Source organism: Bombus pascuorum, chromosome 8, assembly GCF_905332965.1.
Source record: "Bombus pascuorum chromosome 8, iyBomPasc1.1, whole genome shotgun sequence".
In the NCBI taxonomy this organism is placed as follows: Eukaryota; Metazoa; Arthropoda; class Insecta; order Hymenoptera; family Apidae; genus Bombus; species Bombus pascuorum.
The window spans coordinates 8,420,792-8,445,969 of record NC_083495.1 but is presented as its reverse complement, the minus strand read 5'-3'; the positions used below and the strand labels follow the sequence as shown (position 1 = coordinate 8,445,969).

Below are 25,178 nucleotides of genomic sequence, written 5' to 3'. Positions count from 1 at the left end.
AATTTCATTAAAATTTAATACACGAGACGTACAACGTAAGTACTTTCGTTCAATTTAATCTCTTACTCGTAAGTAAATGGACCAATTTCATTGAAATATGGATAACTTCCACTCATCACTTCATCGGGATTGGTAACATTGAAGAAATAACACGTAAAAGTTAAATGTATAGGTGACATCCATACTTTGTATACTTCTGAACCTTCACGCAGTGGTAAAACCTGTAAATTGTTATTTTACAGGAGTAAATTCTGTGAAACTTATACACATTATACACATTTTTAATTTGAGCGAATTATATCATATCTTAAGAGAGTAATGTTTGAACTTTTATTATACTGAATTCAAATGTATCATCGTTTTAAAAGGATGATTGAAAGGTAATTTTATTATAATTTGCAACTTTTCCAACGGTGCTCATACTATTCAATTTTCATTAAAACAAAGAACCATTTTTTGTAAAATACGAAAATTTATTTTACATAGTAAATTCAGTCTCCAAAAAAAAAAAAAAAAAAAAGAAAAATAACATTATCTCGAAAGAAACATTATACAAAAATTTAAATATCTACATTGAGATTAAGATATTGATATAATGTATGGTTTCATAACAAAGAAAAAGTTAATATTCTAATATCATGAATATAAATATTTCAATTAATATAACAGTGTATCTTACCTCGATTATTTTACTAATCAATTTGTTCGAGAATATCTCGGTTTGAGACGCGTATAAACCAAAAATAATCCATATAATTCCACAGACGTAATAACACCGCATTTTACAAAAATTGCTGCGAACTTTTTCTTTAAAATTATCAGTTTGTCTAATATTAGGGCACATAATGCACGTATTTTATTTCTGTATATGATATTCTAATATTTATTTCAGTATTCTCAATGTTGTGCACAAACCAAATCTCTTTACAGAAATTAGTAGGAAAACTCACATATATTCGGTTTTTATACTGAACTTTGCAATGCTTGCAGCTTTCGTTATTAATAAATAATACATTCGTGCTATTATGGAATATGAATTCATGTTATGAACATAAACGATTACATAAATTATTTATATATCATCTACTAAAATCTCAGATCAATATTCTTGTTTCAGATTATTTTATACTTATGATCGATGTTATTTGTACTCATTTTTTAGTAATATTATTTTTACAATTATGTACAAATACTTTTTAAATAGGCATTGTTTAATATGTCTTTATATAAAAAAAGTATTTGTGTAAATAAAAGTATATCAGTAAAAAATAATTGATTACATGAATTAATCATAGTAATATTATGAATCATTTGACAACTTGGAATTTATACATAGAGACAAGATAAACTATATCGTGTGCGTAATTATATATATATAGAAAATATCAAATTACATACAGAACGGTTAATTAGCAGTTCTCAATTCATAGTTAAAAATATTCGGGTGAAAATATCTTTTCTACGATTAGAAACTTTATTTTCTCACATAGCAATTATATTACTATTTTACCTATTTTAATAGAAACATTTGTAAAAGCTATTAAATGATATTTCGCTAAAATAAGTACTGTTTTATTCATTTTTAACTATATTATGTGTATATGTGTATCAGTTTTAGTCCAAGCAATTACGTCTCATTCAATGAATTAAAGACTTTCTAATAGTAACTTACTACAATATCATTGAACCATTATAGTAGATTTAATTTTGTATTAAATACCAAATAAAAATGTATAATATTAAGTTGTAAATATTTTTTCTGCATTTCAGAGTACTCTCTATAGAATTACTCCATAATTCTCAGTCATTATATATAATTTGTAACAAAAATATAAAATAAACAATCGCATTTTTAAATTTTTTAAATTTTAGTCAAATAATTTATTTAAAAACTTTTGCTGCTCTCGTTGCTGTATTTATCTGTTTTACCATCATACGCAACCCTTTGTTGTTACCTCCTCCACCCACCAGATGGTTAAGCGTCGCGCAATGTGGGGTCTGGCATTCTGCACGCTGAACAACAGTGAAACGAGAAGAAAGAAATGGTGGCGTTACTTTAATTTTGTTAGAAACTTCTAGTTTTTTAATATTTAAAAATTTAAGCAACTTTCATTTCTTGATACGTTCACAAATAATAATTCTGTGCCACTTTCTCGCTAACCTTCGTTGTCTCGAAAAAGTGCGTGGAAATACACCTCACAGACATTATAACCTAACAATTGTTCAGCGTTTGTGTTTAATCTTGAATCGTAAGAATGGCAATGAACGAAGATTTCAGTTTCACTGAATTGTGTAGATTATGTTCATTGAAGAGCAATCACCAGCTTCAAATTTTCGACAAGGAAGGCGAACAGAGACAATTACTTTTTAAAATACGTTCCTGCATTCCTGCTGTAGTAAGTCATATTTCTCGTTGTATTTGTAGAATTAGTTAACATTTACTGTCTTTATTGTTAAATTTAACTAATATTTGTCTCTTTGGTAAACATTATGTTACAACATCGTGTTAGGACAAGTGCGTATAGGATATTGGAAATAGGGAACTGTAGAAACCTGCTACAATGTGCTTTATCAGTGTTCTAATTAGAAGTTTATGTCGTAAAAATATTGAATGAAATAGGAAGCAAAAGTGTTCACAAAATAATACGAAATTTCATTGATTATTTTGGAAAGAAGAATCGCAAACTAATTTTTAAGTGGTCTGTCATAATAATTCTGTTTTTTAGTTTACAAATACAAAAATTTTCAACAACTACAACTTAGGCTACGTATCGATTTAATCATTTTACATTTTAACATTTATATTTATTACTCGGTTTTCTTACATATAATAATCAATATAAGTCACTTTTTAAGTTATTGTAATATTTCTTAATTGTAATATTAATTAATACAATTAAGAAGTAAAAGTTGATTATTTACAAAAAAGAGAAATATATAGTAACTCCGAAAACCTTTCAACAATTTAAAATTATTATTTATTTAAAAAATGTTAATTATGACAAGTCATACATGTTAGCTTATATATGCTTAAATTAGGTACTCATACGCTTTATAATATTTTGTCAAAGAAATGGAAATATACTGTTGTAATTTTATTTCCTGAATTTCACTTCAGTTAATATATATATATGTGTATATATATAATATATATATATAATATATATATATGTGTATATATATAATATATATATATAATATATATATGTGTATATATTTATTTATTTACATTTATATTTATATTTTTGTAACAAAATATTATAAAGCGTATAGATATCTAATTCAAACATATATAACCTAAAATGTTTATATATATATATTGGAAGTTATATTTTCTAAAAACAAAATATTCAACCAATAATATTATTACAGATAACGAAAGAGGACGCATTGCCCAAAAATATTTGTCAAAGATGTGTATACAAATTGGATATGTTTTACGAGTTTCGGGTGAGCTGCATGACGACCGATACAGTGTTAAAAAATTACGCGGACAGTTTGAAGCACCTCGCTGCATCGGTAAACCAGGTAAGTCTAAATATTTAAATTAATTTATAATTCATTTAATTAACAATTAATAATTTAAGTAATTCGTGAATGTAAAGCGACAAATAAAATTTCTCTCGTTATGTAATGTGAGAAAAGCATGAACGAACTTTAATTCTAATTTTGTTGAAATAATTTTAATTTTACATAAATCAGATTATTTAATATATGCATAAACGAGTTAAGCTAAACATGGGTGTTAATTCTTTACTTACGAAATTTTTATTTTGATTTATAATGTTAGAAGCTAAGTAAATATAAATTTAGAATATAATATTTATTATGGAAATATTATAAACATATTTAGAAATATGCAGCATAATTATTTAAATCTTTATATAATAATTTAGATATTTTATAAAATGAATAATAAATATAAGGTTTTTATATTACGTAGAAAATGAATAGATAATAATCTATGTATGCTTTTATTTGTTTTACTGACAAAGGTTCAACAGGAATCTAAATTTATTTTATACATAAATTTATGGATGCATATAATAGTGCATGGCTCAAAAATGTTCTCAAAAATTAATTTCTCCAAAAACAAACATTCACCAATTTCTTAAAAGTTATAAATTAAAACACATGTTACTGTGTTATAATACGTTTCTTCAATATCTTTAATACCGAAACAATATTTATACATTCCATTATTATTTTCACATCATTCAACGACCAATGCTTATTATTATCTACGACATTAAACTATATAGTTAGAAATAACAGATTAAATTATATGTATAATATGACCCTTTTTTAATCTATAAAGAGAAAAATGTATATTCTGCTCGCATGAATGGAACGTCTGTATATTCACTTAAACACAAGAAGTCTGGTTAAAAGTATATTTATAACGTTACCACTAAATATAGCAACAAACGAGCAACTCGTAGGAATACTTGTTTATGGGGCACCAGTTTATTTGCTCTTAATTGATTTCATGAGACACATCAGGCGCGTTTAATATCCTCGCGAGAGCACGTGGTTTACGACTGGGAGCAAGTGCCTTACAAATGGAGGAGACAGCGCGCTTAATAAAGGTAGATTAAAGGTCTGACATAAAGCTCACGGTATCTCGTGGAGGCAACGAGTAAGAGAAAAGAGGGAGAGAGAGCAAGAATTTTTTCCAGGGCAACATTGGAAAATTTATCGTTGTACGAGCCGGACACGAATAGCCAGAAGGAATCAGGCTATCCCCGTACGATGGGGGTCGTACGTATTCTAGGAAGTACCAGAGACTCTTTACAAGCTCGTAAACTCGGGTGGCAATTTCCGACATGACGCGTTAAAGTGACTTTATGCGTCGAATGGGTGGCCGACACGAGTTCCACATTTCGAGCGGCGTAAAAAGCCCTTTACGCGACACGCGCTCGCGTTCTACCACCTCTGCCCAGTGTTGTCTCTCCGTTCCACCTTCTTTCGTGCCGATTTCGCCTCTGTACTATGCTCGATAAGCGTACGAACGCGCGCGCGAGAAGAGACCACAGCAGATGAAGAGGGTGAGAGAGGGCCATGCGAAACCGTGCAACCGACTAAAAGGAAGGAGAGGGAACGAGGGGCGTCGCTGATCGGTAGCTCGAGGTCCTTGATTCTCTCTCTGTTCCTCCTTCGCACCCCTTGCTTACCGAACGAAGCATGATCCCAATAATTCCACCCTCACACACGCGACTCCTCGTGCAGAGAATCCAGCTGGAGGGGATAATATACAGATAAGCAGACACGGATGAACAGATAGGGCAAAAGAGAGACAGATCACGCGACCAGTCGGGATAGAGGGTTTGTAAAAGGCACGCATGTGTGTGCCTGTATGTGTATACGTGTGTGCAACCGTCGCGGCGCTATTGATCGACTCTCCATGGCTAGGCTGCGTCGCGCACAGAAAGCGAAAGTCAGTTCTCCTTTTCTTCGACGTCTCGCCTAGTTCCTTCTTTCTCACTCTTTTCCGTTCACGGGTACAACGTCTCCGTTCCCTTCTCTCCTTTACCTTCGTCTTCTTTTCTACCCTTCCCCTGTCCTTCTTTCACCAGCTCCCCTCTGTCTCTATTCCACTACGCGTCTCGTCGCTCCCCAATCCAAGATTGTTCGATCCCCTTCCCTTGCTAGTTGGCCCGTTGGATCTCCTTGTCCCGGGCACAGGTGCAACGAGGAGCAGACCTGTACACCTCTGAAAACCTGTTTCGAGGTCTGGAATACCCCGTCGTAAACGGCCGACGAAGTCTCGTTACCCGGTTGATCGTTGATGCGGTCAACCGAGGAGAGCTAGGGAGCAAAGAAAGCAGAGGAAGCGAACGGTACTTGGATACTACTAGGTGGCTGCTCGCGTTTATGTATCGTGTTTAGTTTCGCCTAATCGCGCATATATGCCATCCAATGATACGTCAGTCCTTCTAGTCTCTCTCTGTCTCCTTATCTGTCTGTTTCTATTTGACTCTGTCCTCTCCTACTCTCTTTCAGTCGCTCGCTTAGTCAATGTCAGTGTCAAGGTCAGCGGGCCGACGCACTGCAGAGCGCCGCCGCCGACGCCGCCGTCGACTGGTGCTACGCTACTCTCTTCCGTCATTGTGTGTATCCGGCAAGCGAGTGACTCGGTAGTCTGTGTATACGACACAAGGTATACACGAAGGTCTCTTCGCGCGCATACTTGCCTCTCTAGGGCGTCCCTGCCTTTCTCTTTCTCTTTCTCTTTCCCTTCTTTCTTTCTCTCGTTCTCGCTCTCCGAATCTCCCCTTCTTTTTCGCTCTGTTTCTTTCTCTCTCTTTGTCTCTCTCTCTTGCGCGTGTTCTCGTCGTCGCGCCAGCCACGATGCATTCCGCGGGGATCTCCACTCGATATCGTTGCACCGCGCCGTCTCGTCCGCATATCGCTTCTCCCGTACCTATTCTTCTTTCCCTTCTACCGGTTCAGTATCGCTCGGTGCTTGTTCCCGCACCTAGTCGCGCCAATTTCGCTTGCTCACCGGGACGCGCTTAGTCTCACCGATCGAATAGAACCGTTTATACCAAGTTCGCGCATACTTGGCTCCATAACCCGAGTGTCGCCGTTCCATTTCCCTCCGTCTCTTCCTCCTCGTTTTGTCTTTGTCCGATCGGTGCACCCTGTGTGGTCTTGCTCTCCACAGCACATCGCCACGGTGCATTCCGTGGAGACCTCCACTCGATATCGTTACGCCGCGCTGCATCCGTGTGTCACCGGCTATCTCATCTCTCCCTTTCTCTCCCCCCCCCTCTCTCACACACACATACAAACATACACATTCTGTCCCTCTTTCTCTCCGGTTTTTTCTTTAGTCGTCTTCGTTTCCCTCGTTCCCTCTGAATATAGCTCGTTCTTTCTCCAGTCGACTGGTCGTTGCTCTCTTTCCTTCTTACCCTCTGTTCTCCTTCCCTCCCTCTCTCTCGCTAGAGGGCTATCCCCTCTGCTTCGACCAGACGTTTTTTCGTCTCTTTGTCCTTGCATCCTCCCGCGCCGGGAATCGGCGGCTAGCTCCGCGGGACACACTCTGGTTGCCCCGTAAAACGCGAGATTCTTTCGTGGCGTCGCGAAAAGAAGGAACGCGCGTGGTCATAGAGTTTCCGTTGTTCTTTTTATCGTCATTGTCGCGTTAAAAATTCTTTGTTATCGGAGTCTAAGGCTAACGTGTTCTGGTCTCTACCAGCCACCTCCGGTCTGGACGACGAGCCTCGTGGTCGCTCAATTTTTTTCACCCAGTTCGGAAACTCCCAGCAGAACGGGCGGCATGACGACGCGTGATGGACACTGATGTGATGTGCCGTTGAGTTGCTCGCCTTGTGACGGTGTCAGTGATATCTTTCCTCGAGGACATCCGACCCAGTGAGTCGATTGGGACCGTGCGGTTTTCCTCGACCTCTGCAGGGGAACAAAGTGTGTGTAGGTACGTGAGCCGGGAGATCGGCCCGATAGCGTTTGCTCGTCTTTTGTGGGAACCTTCGTGTCTGCCTTTCTGTAAGCTAACTTCTTTCTCCGTCTCTCTTTTTCTTTCTTTCTTTCCCTTCTTTCGTCTTCCCGGTCGTTCTTCCCTCACTCTCGTTTCCTGTCTCTCTCGTTTCGGTCATCGTTCTTTCCCGGAGGACCTTGACGGAGCAGGCTACGCGAACAGATCTTTTCGGTTCCTTCGAAAGTCCCTGTCTTTTATGTATTCGATGTCGTTTCTGGGGGATACAGGCTTCTGTGATGCTTCTCGGCGATACGACCATTCTCTCCAGCTTGTTCCGATACCTTCGTGTCCCGAACCAACGTCACGTGGACGAAATTTTGATTTCTCGGCAGCTTTTTTTTATAGTATATTAGAGTTTTCCCCGGTTTTTATCCAATTTCTTAATCATCAGCAATTTATACTAAATATTCAATGTTTTTGTATTCCTACGAGTGGCTTTTAGAGATTATTGTACGATTTTCACTTTTTAATCAGCTTGTTGAATATCTACGACTTTTCCTTAGAATTCCTTTTACAAAATGTTTCAATTTTTGGATCAAGATCGATCTCAATAATTATTTCGGATAATTTTTGAACATTTTTATGTAATTTGAATTTTCTTATCAGTTCGAGGAATATTTTTGAACTTTGTCTGTAAAATTCTCCTTAAAAAATTTTTGCTTTTGAAAAACTTAATGCTTCGTTATTAGGAGAATTTCATCAATTATCATAAACAATTAGTGTCCTTTTATAGAAAATTGCATGACTAATTTTTCCATCATTTTTTTCTTTTTTTTACTTGAAAAATATTCCTCCGAAGTTTTCATTTCTGGAAAGCGTTAATTACGTTTCACATCAGTTCACAAGGAATCGAATACGTTCCATTTAGCTGAAGAATTATTTGAAACTCAGTTTCTGGTAAATATCGATTATCGTTAATAGATATTTGGCACCGAGTGCGGCTTCGTGCATGCTCCGCTCAGCTCAGTTCCCGTGATTAATCGTTTTCCCATATCGGTTTCGAAGCTGTTACGCTTTTGTGCTCGAATTGATAGAAATGTCGCAAAATGCTGTTCATTCCTACAGATTTCCTTCAATTTTACAATCAAATAAACGCATTGTGTCGATAATTGTATTTTGCAAATATATTTTACTAATACAATGACCATTATGCCAAACATTGTGACAAGTATCAGTTATTGAAAATCGTAATACATTTGTCCATTTTCTCCATTTACGTAGTTTCTCCAGCGTTTATGATGAATTTAACTACAATCTCATTTTTTATGATTTTACATAATCTTATATTTTATTTTAATATTTTGTTTTAATACGAATCGAGTTTATTAACCTAATTAATCTGGTATTTTTATACAACCAAGATATCTCTGGAAGCATGATCCTCATGTTGCTCAACTAAATTGATAATTCTTGATAGTAACATTTCTGAGAAAGTCCAGTTCGAAATTTGAAATAAATCGATCTCTTTGCATCAGTTCTTTTTAATCGCTTTAAGTTTTTAACAAGAAGCTTTATATATCTTATCTTGTAGCTGGTATGATAGTTAATGATCCTTTTATCACGTGGCCACCATAACGGGATCTGCAAGTCGTAGAAATATTTAAAAAATAAAAATTTTATAAATTTAAGAAGTTACTATTGTAGGTTATACTGTTAATTGTTGAAAAAAATAGTTAAATTATATACATATGCCTGTTAAGAGCTACTAATATGTAGAATACCTGATAGTGAACATTTTTCAAATTAACACAAAAGTAAAAATTGCTAAGGTCAGTTAATCTCTTATCATCTACGAATTAACATCTAATGCTCGGTTTCAATGACTAATCAAAGAAAAAATTTGATCGAAACTTAAGAAGGCGCTTATCCTTCTCAAAAACGACTTATGCTGGTATAAAACATAATGCAACAATAAAAAAACAATTAATAGGGCGCTGATAAGGACAAGATGTCTAATGGTAGCCAGCAACAACAGCGATCGGCGTATGTGGAAGCGCATGCTGTGGCTCATGCTGCAGTGCAGCAACACATGGCACAACAAGCTGCCCAAGCGAGGCTTGCTGGCCCTGGTCCACCTGCGACACCTCAGACACCTAATCCAACCTTTACCTTACCCGACGATGGTTTGGGTTATGACGACGGTGTACGCGTACTCCGTTCTATCGGAACATGGTAAGTTTTCTTTTTATGCTAGTGTCAAATTTTACAAGAAATGAGATTGTTATGCTATTCGTTGGAATGATTTTTTTTTATAATAAAAAGCATAGTAATTATTATCTGTCAGAATAGAAATGTTAAAATATTGATTGAAAAATTCGAAATAGGTCTCCAGATTACTCAGCAGCAATGCGTCCTGGTGGTGTAATGCCTCCGTTTCCTGGTACAATGGATCAGCAGTTTGGGAGTAGGGCCCCTACAGTAAATCAGCCATTAAGAACTACAAACAATGTAACATCTCGTCCGGGATTTGCATCAAAGGCCACAAATACAGGTGAACCGGCGACAAAGGCTTTCGCCTGTACCGTTTGTGGCAAAGGTCTTGCTCGTAAAGACAAACTCGTTATTCACATGCGTATTCATACAGGGGAGAAGCCGTATTCCTGCGAAGTTTGTGGTAAGTGTGTCTAAACTGTTGCTTTGCATTGTACGATAATTCATGTATTTGTTTGAGTTTAACTGATGTTACGGCTTTTGCTTCTAGGTAAAGCATTTGCCCGCAGAGATAAACTAGTTATTCACATGAACAAGTTGAGACACAGACCGGGAGTGGCGCCACTTTCTACACCTACAGCTCCGAATTCGGATCAACAGCAGCAACAACAGCAGCAACAGCAACAAGCTCAGCAACAACAGCAACAGGCACAACAACCGCAGCAGCAACAACAATCTCGGCAGGATACTATACACAAGTTGAAAGAAGAACCAGTTAGTTGGGCGTGTGAATTATGCGGTCGAGCATTAGCCACAAGAGAGGAGTGGATGCAGCATGCTCGGTAATTTCTGTTTATATTTACATCTGTAGTAGTAAATATTTAAAATTTTATTCTAAAATAATATTTTCATTTGGAAAGAAGATAAGAGAAATAATATTTATTAATAGAAGATACTTTTATTAAATACAATATTCATTAGCGTATGAGAAATTTCGAAAAATTTTTGTACGCAATTATTATAATAGTTTCAATATAGAAATTCATGGAATATATAAGTAACATAATTATATTATTTAGCAATATTTAATTCTCGATATGTTGGGGAAAATGTTGCAAACAACTGAAAAGAAAATAGAAAGGAAATATTTCTAACTGTTAGTAATGAACATATTTATCTTAAAATACATACATCATTAAAATTTTCAGTAACTTATAAGTTACTAAGAAAAAACAATTTGCAAATTACGATTGAGTTTTAAAGTATTAATATTAGCTTATAATATAATTTATAAATGTACACTTGATTTTGTGGGCATATGATGATACGACAAAAATATTTATCTAACTATTCATTCATTTGATTATAATTTAATAGTAGAAGTATATACGTTTGTCGCTATTATATAGTTACAGAGATACGCATATATGAAAACGATACATAATAATAATAATTGTGAATATAATAAAACCTCTATTAATATCATTCTTTATGACATTGATACTAATTGTTTGATAATTTATTGTTGTGTAATTGAACATCTTCTGTTACAGTTCTCACTTGGAAGCATCGGCTCCGCCACAACATGCAGCACCGTATTTCCCGGGATCTACAGCTCCTCCGCAGGCGTACGCATCTGAGAGGCATTTCTGTCTTATGTGCCGTACAGATTTTACAGATAAGGCTGAATTTATGTTCCACGTACGTTCCCATTTCGAACCTCACGCGCAGCAAACGCCATCTCAGCATTCGAGTGGTAAACAAGGAAGCGATCCTGCAACGGCCGAATTGATCGCGCGTGGACTGGTCGATCCTTCAGGATTATGCAGCTAGAATTATCCTTCCTGTCATTATGCGCCATCAATTCGTGTCTTACCATAGTACAAGTTCTCTACTCCATTTTGACCAGAACTTCTACCTAGAATGTCATGCGTATTGTGATTGTAATGAATATGTACTGATTTATATCGAGAGATACACAGTAGTATATTTCTCTATAAATATTAACAGATACACACAGTTTATCGCTTGTTTCACGCTGCAAAGAAAACTAAATACAGCTTTTAAAAATTGTTGAACGAATTCTTTGAATATCGCATAATTCGTTCGTCCGATAGTTGATTACAAGTTAATAAACATAAAGTGCATTGCTTTCAGGAAATAACAGAGAACAATATTTTTTGCATTGCACATATCACTGCAATTAAAGATCTTGAATTAACATAGGAGTACTACTGTGTATCCCGAATATTATATATAATAAATTGGGACATACGTTATATTCGTCAGGTATTTAGGTATTGACGCGATACTGATTTATATGGTAAGAGATTATACTATTGCGCCAATATTTAAGTATGATTACTTAATAGTATACGTTCCTACATAGCTAGCTTCCCGCTATCTTTAGCCATTAGCAGTATCTGCCATGTAATGTACAGGTTTGTTCTCAATGCTATTATAGTTCTTTTTACACATTTTACGATCAACGACTTGTTTTATATGTTTCACAATATGGAGATTTTATTGTTTCGAAGTAATTCTTTTTCTAATTATATGTTTCGGCGCTTCAAACCGTGACGTATGTTATGTTACGTATGTTATGTTACGTATTAGTTTTGATTAAGAAATTCCTTTTAAATAGAAAGTTTTTGTCTAGTTTAAAGATCATTTATTCGACTATCTGTTAAGATTATTCTAATTATATGATTATTTTTATTCTTTTTTAAATGAAACTCAATGATCTTCCAAAGGCGATATATTATTAGCCACATTATCGATTTATAATACCAAACGTGTAGTTTTTATTGTTGTGTAGCGTAAGTGTTGACACACAAAAATACCGAATACGACAAAACATCCGCAGATGTTTATATTTTATAATCTATTCTAGATCAAGATTTTTTTTACTGTTTGCTTAAAAACTTGTTTATTGTTACGATTATCCTTGGTACCTGAAGTATGAATATGTACTTAACCAGGGAAGGGTTTACATTACATATATGACAGATTTCTGCTTTATTACAGTTAATGAGAACATGAAAGAACAAAAGTGTACTTATAAGTACGTGTACTTATAAGCTTGAGTATCCAATGCCTTTTAATCTTTTAACATTCTTTTATTGCGTTTTATCGATTTCCAATTCAATTTTAATCAAACCTCGTATGCACTTTTTTTATTATTCAATGTAAAAATTAGCAACAATATCGTTTCACAATATTAGTTCGTCGAGTGCCCGCGAGAGACATGCATTGTGAACAAACTGTCTCCTCCAATAACTTCATAGGATTCGCTTCTACAGCGCTTTCTTCCTCTCGTCTTTAGAATAGAACATTATATAGTCAGCGCGAGAACATAATGTTGCTAAAACTGCCGTGCCTCCTGCCTCACGTACGACTCATTTCCGGCTTATTTTCGATCCAAATTACTTCCAGGATAACGGTGCCTAAAATGGTATACTTCAAAAAGAAAGAAAAAGAAAAAAAGCTATACCTACCGTTAGGTATATATTTTGTATAATTCTAACTAGTGCAATATAGTGTTAATCGTATCGACAATAGTTGCGATTGTTACGAAGAAAATGAAGGACAAAGACGAAAAATGAAGACAAAATATGAATGAAAAGACAGAAAAGGAGGTTTTGCGAGTAATTTTGATAGAAAGCGTTCGCTGACATTCGCGCGATAAATATGCATAAACAATAATCGTTTATAGCGGCTTAATTAGTAACGATGTAAAGGAAATGGAGAAAAATAAGACAAAAATGCCGGCCTTTCTTCTAATGCAGTTAACGAGAAACATCTTTTACATAGTTTGTATGAATTTAGAATAGTTGGAACGATGAGCAAGAAAGTTACTCGCTCTATGGTTTACTCTTAACTGGCACGCAAGCGCTGATTTTTATCGTCGTTGAAAATTTGATACAAAGACGAACGATTCGTGTAAGCGGATTTCCACTTTTCCCATGTCCGTCTATTGTGTCTGATGTTACAATGAATCAGTGATAAAAAATCGAAGAATTAAAAGAAGGTGATTAAAGGGATTAAAAGGAGCGATTAAACGGAGTGTAACAACGACTGATATGAAGGTGCAAATATGAAAACTAATTTACGGTCTTGATTTTTACGAACGAAGAGTACCAGGAATCAGCATGACGTAGTTCGAAAAATTATGCCTGCCATTTGCACGCCGTCGATGAAAATGTAAATTTGTAGAGATTGCAATAATATGTCTATCGAGGATCTAACGCAATTCAGCGTTCCTTCTAAAGTTTTTCTTTTTCTTGTTTCGAGGAGAATTGCAAAAAGAAACGTTTATGCGATGTAAAGCGTAATGATTTATAATCGTGGTACTTTGTACGATCGAGAGTGGGATATTATATTTAATAGACGTATAGTGCCTTTTCTCTGGGATTTATCCGATTTTGTTTTGATTATTTGAAATTGAAACGTGTTAAGGAGGCACACTGGCATATGAATTTTTAAATAAGTATAAGTTTAATATAGATAAGATGAGAGTTGTTCTTCTCGTTCTTTTATATTTTTTTTTTTTTTAATTTCCTCTTTTATTACTATTATTTTCTATCTCTTTATGTTGTGAGGAGTGAATGATTGATGCCACTGCCTCTAGCAGCTGTTTCTAGATTACTTTTATACTGTTGATGTCACGCGCAGCTAATCAGAGTCAGTATATTACTGCCATAATCATGAAACAAAATGTATAACCAATATACCTTTATAAATAAAAGACAACTAAAAAAGTAAAACATTGCCTTTCGCATTACTGAAATATATTCGAATGATTTTGAATTAATATTGGAGAAACGTGTAATACATGGCATAGTAGTTTTCCTATCTTGTTTATTTTGTATAGCGTAAGAATTTTAAAAACATTATTCATATTATAAATATTCAACAATATTTTTTTCGTTTCATTAAATTAATTGAGCTTCAGAAATTGATATTTGTTATAAATAAGCTATTTGATAACTAGATTGGGAATGTTTATGTATTTATAGAAAATTTACAAGACGCGCATGGTATACAAACATTTTCGAAGTAAATCACTTATTACGATATTCAGAGAATAAGGCAAATTTCTTATACAAATTGTCTCCATAAAAATACCTACGAGTTTAAATAAAAATTCAGTATACGAGCGACTAATTTCTCTACATTGAAACATACTAAAAGTTTAAAAGCTTATAATTCTATCTATCAACTTATGAATGCAAAAAGAAAAAAATGGATAAAGTGACCAAATGTAACACGGATGCAGGGCATTCAAGTGGCTCGACAAGTATATAACCGGTACTCGCATGCTGCATCCAGTGTGAACTGCACCCGTTTGGCCATAAATTAACTCCGTGATCGACTTTCTTAAAGGACATCGACGTGACACGAAACGTTACGGTATGCGTTTCTTTCGGTCCACTACTAAGGATATCGAGTTCCTGCTTCGATACAGCCGGTTTGCCTTGCCGCACCCGTATTACGAATACTGATAAACGGACGCCCTGTTCAACTACATTTTTATTTTCGTTCCAACTACACGGGAATTATTCGCGAGCCAGCATAATAAGATAATTGTCCCTTTGTCTAAGTTTTCTTTGTCTTTGCCTAACTCTCCTTCCGTTCCGAACTGGGCGTAGTTGACATGACGTGCCAGTTGCATTCGATGACGTATAGATGAGACAGCAGGAGTATGGTGTTTCGGGAGATGACTATTAAGAGACTAATATTGTACAAATTTCATGAGATAAATTTGAACGGTTAGGGTCTAAATATGTTTTTTGGAATAAGTATTTCTAAGTTTTGTTTCCATTTGTACATGTACTTAGGTATGTTCCATTCGAAATGCACACTATTTTATGTGCTTATACTTATTTTGCTTATAAGCTTTCATTTACGTGATACGCAACTATAATATTTCGATTGAATTTTAAATTATTAATTATTGTTTAATAATATTTATCCGATATTTAATTGTCTTAATTGTTCATTTGTTCAACTACTGCCGTCTTTTATTAGAATTTCGCACATATTATTTCAGTATATTTTATTTATTACAATATTTTAATTATAACGAGCTGGAGATAATACCAGAGACGAAAAATATAGTAATACAAGAACAATACAAATAAGACATTATAACGAGGAAATGAGATCATATACATTTTTATTTCAGTTTATTCGATGTAGAAATTAGTTCGATCACTTCTATCCTATCTTAGTCTTCTATTCCAATTACAGAAATAGATATAATACAATATGGTAGGATATGAAGGATAATTGAAATTATTGTAACTTACTGAAACCTGTTTCAAGAGGCGATGCCTTACACGTTCAACCTATATTTACAATAAGGTATGAATCACGCCTAAAAGATCACGTATCCTCCCTCATGGATCGTGGGATCCCTCATAGATCGTTGCAATAGCATGGGATACGTCAAAGGTTGTTCAATGAAAGTAACGTGACCCCAAAGTGCGCGGGATAGTGCTCGCATTTGCAAAGGGAATTGCTATGCGAAACGCAGGGCGTCGTCCAATCGAAGCGATTAAGAAAATTCGATTGAATGTAGTTTGTAAAATGCTGAATAGTTTACATGACGCCACTGCTAATTTCACGCGAACCGTCCGATCTGTCGGAAATTCCTATCGACATTTCTTATTTAATGCTTCTCCTTTCTCTCCATTTAAATTCATTCCAACACTTCAGTGAGAAATTTTAATTGGTACTCTTCGCCTTACGCTGCTGAAACGCTACTTAAACTTATCATCTACATTTTTCCCTCTAAGGTATAGAATTTATAATTTCTTCGCTTTTTTAGGAGTTCTTCTAGGAGCCATAATGAAATGACACATCGATACACGAAGCATACTTTCTCCATTTCATGGTACACTTTGCGAATGTTATGAGGAAAATGGAATGCTTCCTTGTAATTGGAAATTTTTATTCTGGCTAATAGAATATTTGCAGATATAAATTATCGAACTAAAAGAAACTTTAAGTGAAAGAAGTCGATAGAACTTTCCAACTAATCTAATCTATTCGATCGCGAATATTTGCCTGACACTATACCCATAATTAGCGATAATGTAAGTGGACGAAGGAATCCTCCCTAATTGGCAAAATAAATATTGTATTCGTTTCCTCAAGAATTTATATAGATTGTATGCAGTGTTTCAGAGGAAGTTCAACTTGTTTCACGCGAGGTACCTTGTAGTAAGATCATGGACAAGGCTCTGGCTACCTACAATCTCCTAATTATAAATGCATGCTCGCGCATTTAATTTATTGTTTGTTAATTTCCGCCTATGATATTTACGGATAGTAGATTTCTTAGAATTTTTCGAAAATTTTTTGATACGCTTGGTTTAATAGATTTTAGATAAGCTATCATTGAAAAACATTATGTTAACTATTAAACTACGATATACAAAATAAAACGTGGAAATTCCTGAAAATGTAGCTCTCTAAATTTAGAATAAATGATATATGAGCAAATTAGCAAATATTCTAAGGTTAGTTCTACTCTAATAAATTACAAAAAGTACACAATATATTACACAATACACAGCGAAAATCTATATTATAATACACAGAAATCTCTTGCGTCATATAATTTCTATAATAGGATTCCAGAGACTTATTCACAAATTAATAGAATTATTCTAATTATTCTTTCCATTTTTCCTTTCCTCTTTAAGTTCAATTTACACGATATTCAATTTTATCCTAATTTATAAGTACATTCTATTTCTGAACCCAGTAAGTTTTAAATATTAACCATACACCTCAAAGAAAATCGACAAAATGATAGATGTATACAAACTAACACATAATAATCAATTAATAAATTCTCTCTCGAGTTTAAAATAGATCGTTAAAAAAGATTTTCCTTAAAATTTTAATATGAACGAATTTCATCAGATGAAAGATCTTTATCTTTCTAAATTTGCCATATAAAATGACAACTTGCGCCTTCTTGTATATTACTCTATTCTTCCATATTATTGGCCAAATTTTACGAGTGACAAATTACAAATTAGAAGTTACTCCCATTCCTAGTTACCTTTTTCTTAACTTTTATTAAAAGTGTAAGAGTAGCCATCTGGAGTCCTATTGAAGTTCAACTTTCCAGGTGGGTAAAACCTTCGAGGTGGTGGCGTCGTTATAGCGTTGTACTGTGGTAATGGTCTAGCCGGAGGTTGATACTGTGGCGGTGGGTTGTAGGAAGGAATGGATTGAATTTCAGGTGGTGGTTGAGGTCTAGGTTGGTATTGTGGTTGAGATTGATACACTGGTTGAGGTGGAAGGTGAGGTTGAGGTTGAGGTTGGGGCTGAGGCGCTGGTTGTGCTTCATAAACTGGTTGACTCTGACGTTGATACGATTGCAAGGATGGGTTGTATCGCGGTGGTTGATAATCGGGTGGGTTGTATTGCGGTAGAGGTACGTACTCTGGCTGAGGTGGAACTTGCGGGGGTGGAACGGGAATGCCGTCGCCTGTAGCCTGTTCAAATAAAAGAGGAAAAGTGAATCGGAAAAATATTTAAATATTAAATAGTAAATATCAAAGTAACGTTTACTATTTACTATTTAATGTCATAAACTAATCATTTCGCTAGTAACGAGGGAGTTTTGCTATATGAGTGTGATATTCAAATAGTTATTAATAAAGTAGATCATCGTGAGAAAAGTTATTCAAATTGTGTACTATTGTTAGAAGATATTTTGTTTTAATTGTGCTTCAATAAATTATCACATCTTTGTAAACAAGTATGTAAGAGTTCCTAAATGTACGGAGGGTAGACGATGAATTGTAGTAGCGGAGTAGTGAATAGATTTACGAAAAATATAGAAAGGTACAATTTTATTATTAATAACTATCAATCAATTAAAAAATTTCTTATACAATATTTGGTTACAAATTTCTATCTTACTAACTTCGAAATTTATGTAAATTTCCATATTACTGTAATAGCTTAGCTCTTGTCAATATTGATATTCTATTTTTCATATGTAATAAAAGGAACATGTGTTAAATCGAAAAAGAACTAGGATTTTCTGCCACATTCTAACGTACCTGAAAGCCATTTTTCCCAGCCGTATATGTCACTGTGCGTCTTTGACCCGTAGGATCGACGTAGGAGTAAGACCCACGGCGATTCCCGTAAACGTCGCTTTCCTCTTTGAATTCCACGCCATCCTCTTGTGAATAAGCGGCGCCAAAAGTTCCATCTCCAGCCAGATATCTTGCATCACTCAAAATTGCTGCCTGTTGAGGTGACTGGTATTGTCTATTCGTCGATTGACACGAGACCAATGCAACCGTATAGCATAGTAACGTCTGGAAATTTAAGTTCATGACTTTAGAAACGACAAAATAAAGAAGAACAAGATATGTAATTATTGTTACAATGAATTATGAAGCTCGATTAATTTGTGAAACTTTGTATTCGATACTTTATTTTATTTTTTAAATTATACTAAATACATTATATTTGCTACATGGTAGCAAGATGTCTAATATCAAATAGTTAGCAATACTTTAAGATAGGAAATAATTATAGAAACTTAAATAATAGTTTTTAAATATTTAATAAAACAAAATGTTCATATGGAAATCATTTAATACAACGTTCTGTAGAACAAATAAGTATCTCCCAAAGAAAATTACCTATTCTTTGTATTTTCTTCGAATTAACGCCCGAAGAGATATAAATGAACTGCTACAAAAGCGGGGCGAGTTAAAAAAGTAAGAACGATGAAACGAGTGGTATTACAAGTACACCACAGATGCGACGAAGAAGTAATGGATTTTGTTGGATTTTGACAATGCGTGGTGAAAAGTTTCGAAGTAAACTTGAAAGCGAGTACTTACGAATATCGCATACATAATGGAGAAATAACGACAACGGGGCGACGAGAAGTACAACAGTGCTCGAAGGACCGTCGAGAGGGGCGTTTTATACGGCAGATTGGATCACGTTGACCTGAAGAGTCCTTGATGGCCGCCCGCGCGCCTCAGCTACAGAATAATGCAGATTGCACTCTGATCTTCTACCACGCCTTTCCACCGCCACTCGGCTTTCCTCTTTCTAACTCACTCTGACATTTCTTGAATCAGCATTTTCACTGTTACACTATAATATTCGATGTGTAATAAATAATTGTGGTTATAGATCGTAGATTTGAGTGAAAATTGAATTGAGAATCTTGTTGTAGAAAAATCGGATGTCCTGTGGATGTCCATTAAAATTATAATTATTTTAAGCTTGAGCGTAGCTTTAAATGCAACAATGTTTAAAAAGCAAAAATTTTGAACACTGCTTCCGTTGTATTGGATAATGTACTTTGGTGAAGGAATCGCTTATTTTCATTGATGTTTAATTTACCATAATCAGTTACTACATTGTATTTTGTCTTTCGTTTTATAAATAAATTTTTGTCCATTTGCAATTTTTATTTGTTTCAATGATAAAATTTTTGTAATGTAACCAATTAGTAATGTAGAATATAAAATTCTAAGAATTTAAAACAGATTTGGAAATGGAAACTGCAAGATCATTAGCCCGGTTGATAAAAGATAGATACACTAATTATCATTGTTCATGTATATTGCTAGGACGACAGTCGTGTGTCCAGAGATGGGATAGGCGTAGACGATAAAAGCACAGGCACTGACGAAATATAAGTAAGCACAGATGTTCTATTGTTTGCGACTGTAGGTAGTGCAGTTCCGATTATACCAGAACTCTTACTTATCGACTTGTATATTATCTTATCAGCAGCAAGTAACTTGTACAAAAGGTTTGCGATTCTGCCGCTTTGTGCTAGTGTCGAAAATACAAAACAATTATAAAATAACATTTTAAATCGAACTTATAATAGAAAATTAATTAACGCGATATACGTACATCGATAGAAATCTTTCATTATATTTATCTAAATAAGAGTCAATAACGTAAGATGGATTATCAAGGAAGTATATATATTTAGATTATACATGAGTTATACGTATACATATATACTGTTACTTATTATATATGTATCTATATTAATTTCAAAACAATAGAAGAAATAAATTGCAACTTTCTTTACTTTCACTATAGCAGAACAAATAGTCAACATATTTCTACTGAATTATAAGTAATCGACTTACATTTCTCACGTTTGCTTTGGAACCTGGATATAATGTTTTATGCATTTCTATAAATCAGAGAATTGAAATATGACAATTGTTTCTTGAGAATATAAAACCTTCTTATTAATGTTAGCATACTCTTACAACATCTCACAAAGTCAGTTTCTTCGTTATAACGAAATAGTAGTCAAACTGGGTTACGAAAACTCGATTTATAAAGAATGTTTATTGCAATTCCGCATTACGATTAACTAATCAGTATTTCACAATCAATCTGAGGTCATTCTATCACTACATTTTGTTCCTAAATTCGACATACGCTTCACAAACGTTTCTCTGGATATAACGAAATGTATTTTTACGATAGCCTTCTATAAATTTCTTGCTTTATATTTATGTTTGTTTGAATATCATAAAGAAAAGATTTCAACGAATTTTGTTCATTATTTATTTGAATATAAAAGACGGAGATATATATAGATATGATTTTAACAAAAGGGGAGAGTTTTAAAAAGAAGCGAAGGAATGAGAGAGAATAGAAGGTAATATACTTTCAATTTTAGAATATCATAATGTATAGTTATTATGTTTTTCAATCTCGTTAGATAATTCGCCATGTTATGTATCTTTCTTAAGATGAAAAGTAGCTCCACTAATTTTCATCTTACAGATCTCGTGTTCGATTACGTTTTTCGTAATAATATTTCATCATTTCATATGCATTTTTACATATACTTTCTATACACGCAAAAGAAAACGATTAGTCGTTTTTCTTGTACAATATGAAATGAAATTAGATCATCACTCAGTGGAATAATTTTTAAATTGAAATTAGTTTTTAGTTCTAAAATTTCAATATTGATTAAAGAAGATTAGATATAGATAGTGGTATTAAAATATATAAAATTATTCTAATTCTGATATTTTAATATTCAACTTTTTAAGAACCGTAGCAGGGAAATAAAATGTTTTTCAATTTTCAACATTCATTTCATGAATTTATAAGAATCTCGGGATCCCCAAATCTAGTATGTAATCGGCAAATTTAGCATAATTGCTGGCGAAACGTTTCGCAAGCATTAACTGAAAACACCTGCATACTCGTGATATTGAAATAATTTTAAATTTATAACGTGAAAAACGAAAGAAAAATTGCTTAGCTCCTTGTACTATTAATTAGCTTTCTTACTATTATATAGCACATAACACAGTATCCTGTTACTTTTTCTGGTATTTATGATCAATTGATTGCCAAGATATTCAATATTGCCACATATCTAGTGTACCTTAAATATATCACGAAAGATAAAGATACTAAACTGTACAATAAAGAAATTTGAATTAAAAAAACACGATTTTTCACATTTCATTTAGAAGATAATACACGAAATATTTACAAATTTATTAAATATATAATAATAATATATATAATATTATTATATTAATATTATATATATATAATAATATTATTATGCTATATATTTAATGTATATAATATATTATGTCATGTGTATATTATATATATAATATTATATATTATAATATAATAATATATTATAACGTTATTATATTAAACTAATATATATAATAATAATAATATATATAATATTATAAATCGTTAAATATGTTTACAGAAACCATTCCTTCTTTGTCCTATGAGCATTCGCTTCTAAGGAAGCGCGTGTTTAATGCAGTGTCCAAACGAGCCACTTTCCATTTCCTTATAGGCAATCTTTAAGAGCATTTACCTCGCATCAAACAAAAAGGAGACAAAGAGAGAAACTACAGGAACAAATTATCCTCCCAGAAGTTATCTATTTTGTATACATATTTGTTAATTTATAAAACTGTTGCAACGTGTGATCGATATCATTTTTATTCTATCGTTAATTCTATCGTTTCGCTACGAGCCAATGCCAACGTTTCACAGTAATAACTTCTGATTTCTGCAATTATCAGAATTAACGTTCCTTCGGTTGCCGCGTCATTACTCTCCTTTCTTTCATTTCCATATTACTATACATCTTGGTGAGTCAGCCAGTCAACTTTTACAACATCATCGAATGAGATTTTGTTCGATTTGATCGACGCAATTATACGAAGCGTGATGCTCAAAGTCTAAAAATCATTTAAATAAAATATTTGACAAGTTATTATTTACTCAAATATATACATAATACGAAAATTGAAAATTATAAAAATTTTCTTTAAATTAAATCCATTATCCTATTCGAAAGTACTGACTAAGATAAAAAACAATTTCGAGAAATGATTTAACTAGTCTTTACATAAGCTAAAGTTACTTCTCTTTAATTATTTTCAAAATAGGAAAATAATAACTCCACTGAAATTCTCGTTATTTCAAACAAAATCTTGTGCTTTAATTATTTCTTTTTAATTAAGAAACCTGCTAATGGCGATGTTCCATTGCATAACTCCACTTCGATCAAGTAAAAATGTAATTTCATCATGCACGTGGAATGAAAAGAATCGCCAATTGTTTTAATATCCAGCAGTGAGCATCGAACAACCTTCTATTTTTGAGCAGTTCCGTGGAAACGTTGTTCTTACTTACGATGGACTTTCTCCGCCCATTTCCGCAGAATGTATCCTTTTTTCTCGTCAAGCCTTTCGAATATCATCGAAGAACTTTCCTCGCTGATGGTTCGTGCTGCATTTTTTGGTACGTTGTGGAACAAGGCATGCATGATTAATTAACTTCGCAAGATCAGTCTATCTTCCAACTCGATCATTCTGCTTTGTAGCTCCACTTGTTCCTTGGATCTCCGTATCGTCGATTTTTTCAAACTCTATGGCACACAGAAGATAATCAAACGGAGACGTCGAATAAAATTTTAAAACATGTTTATCACGTTTTAGGAAAAAGTGATTTTTCAGTAACACTGTTCCATAAGTTTCCAACGTTCAACGTGCTACTTGCGTTTAATATTATATACGTTTATTTTTAAAGAAATATCTGCGACTTGTATTTACTAAAACGATCAATGAGGACTGTAGAAGGTTGCCCTTTAAACGTTGAGCAAAGTATGCTATATAGACTGTTTTCGTGGTTTCTATACAACTGGTGAAAAGTTTGGGAAAGTAGCGACATTCACTGTGATAGTTTATTAATACAGCAGTTTGGCAATAAATTTATTGCGCCTAAGATATAATAGCTCTCATTTATATTTTATACGATTTTTGTTTGAACGGTGTATCTATAATTTTTATATTAATATCCGATTTTTAGTGTTCTTATCTTAATAAAGCAAAATCTTCTCAGGACTTACATGCATAGAAAGCTTTTGGTCGTTGGGCTTCTCAGTTTTCTCGGTAGCAACTAATCTCTACTCAATCTCCAGTGAAATTAAGCAATTGAGGGTGAAAATACGTGGAGTATGTAATTTATTTCATTTTTTCTTCCTGGATTGTTTGTTACAAGTGCATTGTGCTGAAGGTTTTTATGTTTTTACGTAATGCATTCTTCCAACCTACGTGTAAGGGAACAGAGATTGTTTTATGATAAAATGGTTATGAATCTGTTATAAAAACTTCATTATATTTCGAAGTTAATATTAGTTAATTCCTGTATTTATATGTTTCTATCAAATGTTATATCTAGATCGCGAAGCATATGCAAATTATGGTCTTAGATAGAGATTACATAAATCCCTATTAAATAGCAATTAACTGCACCAAGTACATTAGTTCGGATATTCTATATATTTTAGCCTGTCGTATAAATTTTGCATACTTTTATCTATACTTTCAAATAAACGTCGAGACATCTGTGCTCTAATTCTAACTATATAAATATTACGAAATCAAATTTATAAATATATATAAGTACCATCTTTCTCAACTGAGTATTGCAAAATGATGTTGCAATCAGTCGACTTTTGTATAATGGATGCAATAACACTTCATTGCCGTTTAAACGAGATACAACTGTTAGTATATTAATTACGAACATGCTTGAAACTGAAATTGATGTAAAGGAAAAAGATTACGTTCTTGGAGTTCTTTGGGTTCAAGCAAAAACTTCCTGCTTTCGTGTTTCTGCTTCTCTTGAGAAGTACGTGTCGTAATGATGGTAACGAGGATCAGGTAATTTCGAAAATTACCGTGATTTTTCTGGTCCGATAAAAAAAGTCGAGGTTGCCTCCTTAGAAGTCTGGTTTATGAGGTTCTTAGAGTTCGTTTAGAACGTATTATGGTTCCCTTCTATAATGTCCACATAATATCCTCTAATTTTGCGCCTTAGCTGACATTTTTTCACACTGATCGATTTAATAAATTTTCGCCTCGAAAACAAGTTCCGCGAATCGTGCTTTCGCAACGAGGGGGCAACGTTTCTGAAAATTGCGTTTAAC

At 33.7% G+C, this 25,178-nt stretch overlaps 3 protein-coding genes across 3 annotated transcripts in view; 1 reads left to right on the top strand and 2 right to left on the bottom strand.

Moving 5' to 3' along the window:
• Positions 1-13,036, bottom strand: part of LOC132910002 (mucin-2-like) — a 708,972-nt gene extending 695,936 nt beyond the window's left edge. The window contains exon 1 of the mRNA XM_060965343.1: positions 13,027-13,036. The gene's annotated coding sequence lies outside the window, so the exon portion shown is untranslated. The remainder of the gene's footprint in view (positions 1-13,026) is intronic.
• LOC132910020 (endothelial zinc finger protein induced by tumor necrosis factor alpha-like) lies at positions 1,993-14,421 on the top strand. The gene is made up of 6 exons (XM_060965378.1): positions 1,993-2,396; positions 3,373-3,528; positions 9,435-9,676; positions 9,829-10,118; positions 10,206-10,497; positions 11,209-14,421. The coding sequence occupies exons 1-6, from the start codon at positions 2,256-2,258 to the stop codon at positions 11,486-11,488; spliced, it is 1,401 nt and encodes a 466-aa protein (XP_060821361.1). The 5' UTR covers positions 1,993-2,255; the 3' UTR covers positions 11,489-14,421.
• Positions 14,186-19,780, bottom strand: LOC132910025 (procyclic form-specific polypeptide B1-alpha). Its single transcript, XM_060965382.1, has 3 exons — positions 19,543-19,780; positions 18,745-19,008; positions 14,186-18,171 (listed from the first exon to the last, which is right to left on the bottom strand). Exons 1-3 carry the CDS (start codon positions 19,555-19,557, stop codon positions 17,740-17,742), a joined length of 711 nt encoding a protein of 236 aa, XP_060821365.1. The 5' UTR covers positions 19,558-19,780; the 3' UTR covers positions 14,186-17,739.
• Positions 19,781-25,178: the final 5,398 nt, after the last annotated feature.